This window comes from Lactuca saligna, chromosome 8, assembly GCF_052625555.1.
Source record: "Lactuca saligna cultivar CGN05327 chromosome 8, ASM5262555v1, whole genome shotgun sequence".
Lineage (NCBI taxonomy): Eukaryota > Viridiplantae > Streptophyta > Magnoliopsida > Asterales > Asteraceae > Lactuca > Lactuca saligna.
The window spans coordinates 88,769,733-88,776,938 of NC_136424.1; the positions used below are offsets into that span (position 1 = coordinate 88,769,733).

At 32.5% G+C, this 7,206-nt stretch overlaps 1 protein-coding gene across 2 annotated transcripts; it reads right to left on the reverse strand.

The window, feature by feature from the left end:
• Positions 1–4,158: 4,158 nt before the first annotated feature.
• On the reverse strand, positions 4,159–6,569 carry LOC145011295 (ethylene-responsive transcription factor RAP2-7-like). 2 transcript variants are annotated; one of them, XM_078969996.1, is made up of 8 exons: positions 5,826–6,569; positions 5,698–5,723; positions 5,550–5,580; positions 5,358–5,445; positions 5,131–5,269; positions 4,927–5,057; positions 4,744–4,845; positions 4,159–4,641 (listed from the first exon to the last, which is right to left on the reverse strand). In XM_078969996.1, exons 1-8 carry the CDS (start codon positions 6,368–6,370, stop codon positions 4,426–4,428), a joined length of 1,278 nt encoding a protein of 425 aa, XP_078826122.1. In that variant the 5' UTR covers positions 6,371–6,569; the 3' UTR covers positions 4,159–4,425. The 2 variants fall into 2 exon arrangements, with proteins under 2 accessions (XP_078826122.1, XP_078826121.1); XM_078969995.1 differs by having other exon boundaries at positions 5,131–5,272; positions 5,826–6,568.
• Positions 6,570–7,206: the final 637 nt, after the last annotated feature.

Here is a 7,206-nt window from a genome sequence, read left to right on the forward strand (position 1 = left end):
ATCTTGTTTGCGAAAAAAGGAAATGTTTAAGGTGAGGCCGTGAGGATGGTAAGAGCCAGATATGGTAAGGTAGGTAGGTAAGTGGAGCAAAAAAATTATGGTAATAGACAGATATGGTAAGGTAGGTAGGTAAGTGGAGCCAAAAATTATGAAAGAATCGATATTTTAGATTTTGAAATAGAAATATATATTTTCAAATTTAGTGATTAACAATTAATCCTAATGTATAACATAACTTTATAATAAAATTAAAAGCCAGTTCTATCACATCAAATTTTGATTGCTGTAATCGATTTTTTTCATGATAAATATTAGTATCAACTTTTAAATATTATATTATAAAATAATTATTAAATAAAAATTCATCGAAAGAAATTCATTGTTATGTGAAATATAATATTCAAGAGTTTAAATCGATTTATTTGGAGAATACTTAAAAATATAAATGATCTGTTACATGTTAGATTATGTGTTATATTTTCTTGGTTGGGATCAAAGTTAAAGACCATCCGTATATGACATTTTTATAAAACTAACATGAGATCCATACTATAAACACACCACTTCACATCATTTATTATTATTATTATTATTTTAATTCAAAACTACAATAAAATCATTTTTAATACTAGTTTTCCATTAAATTAAAATATTAAATTACATTAAATAAAAATTACATTAACTGAAATAAAAAAAAAATAAAAAATCAAAATTACATTGCTTAAAATTAAAAAAAAAAACTAAAAATACAAAGCATAAATACAATAAACTACCTCATACGCTTACATCGGGTTCGAACCAACTCTTCCATCGCGAGAAAAAACTCCAAGTCTTCGCCCTTGAGGTCTTCCGCTTTCATTTTCAAGATTTCCATATCGATTTTTATTTGGAACATCGTTTGTGTCTCTCGAAATGATGTTTGTGTTTCAATCATTTTTTGTTCCACCCGAGTCATCACTTCGGTCTTCGTTTCTTGAAGTTGCACATATTGATCAAATTTATCGCTAAAAGATTCATAACACTAGAGCTTGAAGATGTTGAAATCGCTTTTTTTTTTTTTTTGCTTTATTTATTCCAATGGTCCGACGAATAGGTTGCTCGTTTTAAAGATCTAGCGGATTATCATTGATGTCGATGTGTGTTTGGCCATTCGATTGTTGGGAAGTTTCATCGGGGTTTTTCGAACGCTTTGAACCGGAAGATTGCGAAGTTCCTTCCGTTTGTTTTTTCCATTTTGGAGCATCTTTCGATTTTAGTCACGGTTTCATATACGGAATAGCTTTGCATGTTGGAGTTGTTTTTGAAAATTGCTTCATGAACATCTTGAAAACATCAAAATCGTTTGAGCCGTTTTTATGTATGTTTAGGAGGTTGTTGTAGATTCCTCCAAACTCGGTGCATTTTAGTCGAATATAACACCATTTCGACATAACTTGATCGATATTTCGAGTTTCACTTTCCATTAACTCGTATAAAATGGCTTGAACTTTCTCCTAAAAACTTCCGTAAGGTTGACTATCTCCTACAATTGGATATTGGGAAGTCGACACCCATACATCCGCTAACTTTTCTTCTTCGTCTTTAGTCAATGGGACCCGTTCTTGGATGGTGGAGGGTCGGCCCAATTTTTTTTTTTTTTTTTGGTTGAGGTGGTGGTGAAGGTTGCGTTTCTGAAAAAAATCTGATGAAAGTGGTGGTTGTGAAATTGGTGGCTATTGTGGTTTGTGATGCTTATTGTTGGAGTTGTTGTAGTGTTGGAATTGTTGAAATTGTTGGTATTGTTGCTGGATTTGTTGTTGTTGGAAGGTCGGAAAATGTTGATATTGTTATTGAAAAAGTGGTGTTTGTTGGATAGGAGAACCGGTTTGAAGCAATTTGACAAAACCGCATTGAGGTGAGTCTATAATCGGGAATTGGCGAGGGGTTATATCTAACGCAAAAACGTTATTGGGTTGCGATTTCTATAGTTTGGAGGGGTATTTTGGTTGGGATCCATGGTTTTTGATTGTGAAGTTGTAGTGTGTAGTTTGTGTATAGAGAAAGAAAAGAATGATGTAAAAAATAATGGGTAAAAGTGTGATATTTATAAGTAAATAAATTGGTTAAATTTTTGTTTATTATTTTTTTTATTTAAATAAACTAGCCATTGAACGGCTAAACAGTTGGTCAAAGTTGGCCGCAATCTTATTGGGCGTTTGCTTTTGTTATTCCGAACACGAGGCTACACAAAAACGACCGGCCACGAAACAACAGGGTGGTGTGCACGACCGTTGTTCGTGGCCAGCTCAACTACGACCTGCCTCGTTGAGAGTATACCACATGGCCTATAACATATCCAACGGGCACATTATGCCTAGGTCTGATCCCATGCTTTTCACACTCGTTGTCGGTTGCCTCTTTCCCTCTCATCTCCCTCCCCTTCTTCTCCCTTGTGTGTTTTCTTTTCACTTTTATACCATGCATTAGAAGTTTAGAACGTTTACATTGCTGAAAGAGGGGTATAAATGTATAATGTGGTTTGAAAGAACGGGTAAAAGATGGAGGAAGAGAATTACGTGGCCCATAATAAAAGATTAAAGGTGAAATAAGAGTATAACACAGTCTCTTTGCTGAGGGTGTATCTTTCACCTCCATACCATATATGGAATACTTATTTTTATATCCATCTCATCCCACATTTTTTTTAAAATAAAAAAAATTATGAAAAAAATTAATACAATTCAAATTGCATTAACAAAAAACGTTACGAGACTAAATTAAAATTGCATTTCATTAAAAAAGGTAAGGAGGCTAAAAACTATTTCATCTATTGGAGGTAAAGTTTGCTGCTTCAAGTGATTTTTAGCAATTATTTAGGATGTCTTGTGAGAAAACTCTTTTTTTTTTTTATTTATTTTATTTATTTTTATTTTTTAATAGTCTCTATATTCAATGTGTGTCACTTAATTATATCGTGTTCCTGTTGTCAACTACAACGTCTGATGTTATAAATACCATCTAACTTGGTGATTTTTCTTTTGGTGTCCCCCACTATCATTACTTCTTATAGACTCTAAGTGTTATTGGTTGTTATTTTGGATCAATTATTTCCCTACAAATAAATACATTAATTTTATTTTCAGATTGTATTAAACCAAAATAAAGTCTCTGTTTTTTATAAACTTTCATCTGGTCATTATTCCAAAATAGCAATAATATTTAGTTTTATTTTGTTATTACTAAAATATATTTTTAAACCTGTCAATTACTCAAATAGAATTTAATTAATTATTTTTAACACAAATACATCTTGTATTCTTGTATATAGTCTGAAAAAAACGGGTTCACTCTTTGTAAGATTATCTATATTCTATAATAGTCATTGTGTAAAATTAATTGATAACTACAAGTTTGATTGTTTGAACATGTGTTTTAAATACTGTCTTTTTATGTTTTCTAAAGTGTGTGTAAAACTACATGTATATTCAACCTTCCTAATATATATAACACCTGTTTTCTCCAATTAAATATAATAATTTTTGTTTTGAGATGTCAGGATTGTTTTTCCCTTAAACTAAGTTTTCAATCTAGATCAGCGCAGCGTGGATAACATCGGATTTCATTGACAATATTCCCTCACTTTGTGTCATTGAAAATGAATAACCAGATACAGGTTAACATTAAATATTATATCTTTCCATGTGAATATTAAAATCAAATAAAAATTGTTTTTCATTTTATATGTTATCACCTTTAACAACTAAATTTTAACTTATAAACACTTAAATACACATTTTAAACATACAACCCAAAATAAACCTTCACACGAAACATACTTCATTGTCATTTACGCTAGAAATAAAAAAAAATGCCATTTTGGTACCTGACTATAGCTGGTTTTTCAATTTTGATCCAAAAATATCCTCTTACGCAATTTTGGTCTTACTTGAGGTTTTTGTAACTTTTTTATCAGTATTCCAGAAAAAATGATATAGTTTTAGGAGCAAAATTACAAAAATAACATTCATAGTTAGCATAAAAATAGTAATATTATTTTAAACATGGACCAAAAACCCTACTAGAACATCAAATAAAAACAAAATGGGGAGTAAAATTGCAAATTCAAATATATTAAGGGACGAACAATATAATTCATTCATAGATTAAAAAGAGTAGTCGTGGCAAATCCCTGTCCAATTAACCTTCAACTTGACCTTTCGAGTTATCCATTGGCCAAATAAACAAGCAAAATGTGGCAATACGGATGATCGCATCCCCTTTATTTAAATAAAAGCTTATGTACAACTTTTAATGCATAACATACAACTAACACAAATACCTGGCATGGCAACCAATCCAAAATTGAAAGAAGCTAGATAATTATTCGGTGATGTGTATGTATGTGGAAACCGAAACAATCCAAAATTTCAAAAGAATCACCGGAAATTATGGGGTAGGTGGTGGTGCTGGTGGCGGGGATGGCGGCGGCCTTATCTGGTAGTAGTAATCCAAAGAGTTTGTGGCTGCCGGAGATGGGAATCCTGATGATGCTGCAGTCAAAAATGTGGTTGGGATTTGACTCTGACCATGCAATTGCCATGCCCAGTTGGTGGGTCCCTGAAAACACCCTCCATTAATCATTCCGTTATTTCTTGTTCCAACCTGTAAATAATTCAACTTTAATAAATATCTAAATTAATTATAACAACTGTAAAACACAATTCATATGAAACTAAAAATTTACATAAAAGATAATTAATTAACCTCATGGTTGGGTATGAAGGTAGGATGCACGGCTGACCATGGTGGACGATGATCAGAAATCATTGGTAGACCTTTAAGCGTCGTTGTAGCTCCGTTATCTGTCTGTTATATGAAAGTTAATTGTTTTTTTATCCCGTTGGAATGAAAAACAATTTGCTTTGTTTTGTGGAACGAAATTGTTACCTGTAATCTCCTAATGTCATGAAAGCCATGATTCAGCTGCATATGATCTAAGTTTCCATTCCTAGTAGAAGTCTTTCCGAGACTTGTAGGAGTTGAGATTCCCAAGTTTAAATCCAGATTGTGATTGTTTCCTGCATCATATTACACAGAAAGTTGAGTTTCGTTGAAATTTAAAAAATAAAAATAAAAATCTGTGAGATTTACCAAAATGAGATGCAGAAAAAGTCTCCCCTTTTCCAAATTTGTTCATGGTCACACCTCGGTACTTTGAGTTTCCCCTTGAAAACCCATTGCTATGGCGCCTTAGTAAGTGCACGAATTCTTCTTTGGAAAGATTCTTGATCTGCTATAATAATACAAGAAGAACAAAGTAAACACAAAGAGGTTGATTGTTGAATTGAATCGATTAGGTTATCAGTTGTGATGAAAACCTGATTCATGTCTTCCTCATAATCACAGAGATTGAAATTTATGTCGGCATCAACACCCCTAAATTTGATAGCGGCTCGATCATAGGCTCTGGATATCACAACAATCAACAATTAAACTCCGTTGATAAGCTTGAAGAGTATAACGAGAAAAGGTTACAAGGAAGATGTGAAAATTAACATCAGATTGTATACCTAGCTGCAGAATGAGCAGTGTCAAATCCTCCTAAAGAAACAAATATCAAAATCAATCAAAATTGGTCAGATGTTTGAAGAAGAACAAGCAAGTATTTGTTACTAAAAGGGGAAAGAATTAGGTGGCCAATCAATTAATCCTTATTACCTAAATAGACTTGTTTCCCGCAATCCCTACATCAAACACATTGGTGTACAGGAATAATTTAGAACGAAAGCTACGTACAGAAATGTCAAAAACAATTAACAAAGATAAAATCAAACTCAGGAACTAACCAGATATGCGATTCCCATCTACCAGTTCTTCTATAGAAGGTAACTCCTCTGTATTGTGAGCTTCTAGACCTAGGTCCCCTCCTACTCTTCTTCCCGACTTGATTTTGTTGTATAGTCGGCTTCTGATGTTGTACTGGTATCGATCTCATCTCTTGCAACTCGTTATTATTAGGGAATAACAACAAGGAATTCACCTGCTTCCCTTGATTGAAACTTCCTCCGCCATGACTCATCGGAAAAAGTGACCGAGTCACGAACTCGGACCGGGTCTGAGCCTGAGTCTGACTTGTTCGATCCTCATCGTTACTGTTGCTGAGCAGAGCACCAGTGTCCCCAACCTTTAAGATGTCAAAATTGAAGCAATGGAAGCTGTCTTCATCACCGATAGCAGAAACGGAGTCTTCGTCGCCGCCCTCAACGACATTACTGGAATTACAACCTTCTGTATTCACTACCGATGAATTTGAAGTGGCTGATTCCTCCACATCCCCTCGAAAATCCGTCACCAAGTCTTCGTGAACAATGCTCAGATTAAGATCCAACATCACTACAGTTCCAAATATTAATTAGCTTGATTTTAAGTGATTTTACGATAAGTCAAGCTACTTCGCCGGAAGTTACCGGAGAAATCAACAACAGCCGCACAACGAGTTATTGATTTACCTGAACAGTAACCGCAGATAAGTACTTGACACAACTGGAGAGAGAGAGAGAGAGAGATTGGACGTATGAATAGGGGAACATGCAGTCCCAACTCCTAATTTAAGACTGCACAACCGCTCATCCTTATGTGACCGGTAATACGGGTTTCCGGTCGTAAAACATGTATCATATTTTCTATATTTTCTTTTAATAAATATGGTAACTACCTTTTTATTTTGTTTATATCCGGATTTTTTTCCTTTTTTTTTTTTTTTTTTTTTTTTTTAATTTTTTTTTTTAAATTTTTTTAGGTGTTGACGGCTGTAAGTTCCAGCCGCTAATAAGGGTCACATCGTTAATAAGGGTGACATGTTAATATTTCTAATAAAATTTTTATTATATATATATATATATATATATATATATATATATATATATATATATATATATATATATATTAGGTTCATGTGATACAGTCTAATTTAGTGAAACCGTAAAACGCATTTTTTTTGTTTTTTTTAGTTAATTCAATTTCCGAAAATAATATTTAAAAAAAGAATTTTTGGATTTTTCCATTTATTTTGCATTTTAAAATTATTTTTTAGAATATGTACAAAAAACGAGATTTTTTTTATTTTTTATTTTTTTAGTTAATTCAAGTTCCAAAAATAATATTTAAAACTTTTTTTTTAGATTTTTCCATTTATTTTGCATTTTAAAATTATTTTTTAGAATATGT

Excerpts from the sequence above, each read along its gene's own strand:
- LOC145011295 (XM_078969995.1), bottom strand. The coding sequence starts at position 6,370 with ATGTTGGATCTTAATCTGAGCATTGTTCACGAAGACTTGGTGACGGAT. Across the intron at positions 5,724-5,825 it reads AGATGGGAATCGCATATCTG|GGATTGCGGGAAACAAGTCT; the intron begins GTTAGTTCCTGA and ends TGTTTGATGTAG. Across the intron at positions 5,058-5,130 it reads TTTTTCTGCATCTCATTTTG|GAAACAATCACAATCTGGAT; the intron begins GTAAATCTCACA and ends AATATGATGCAG.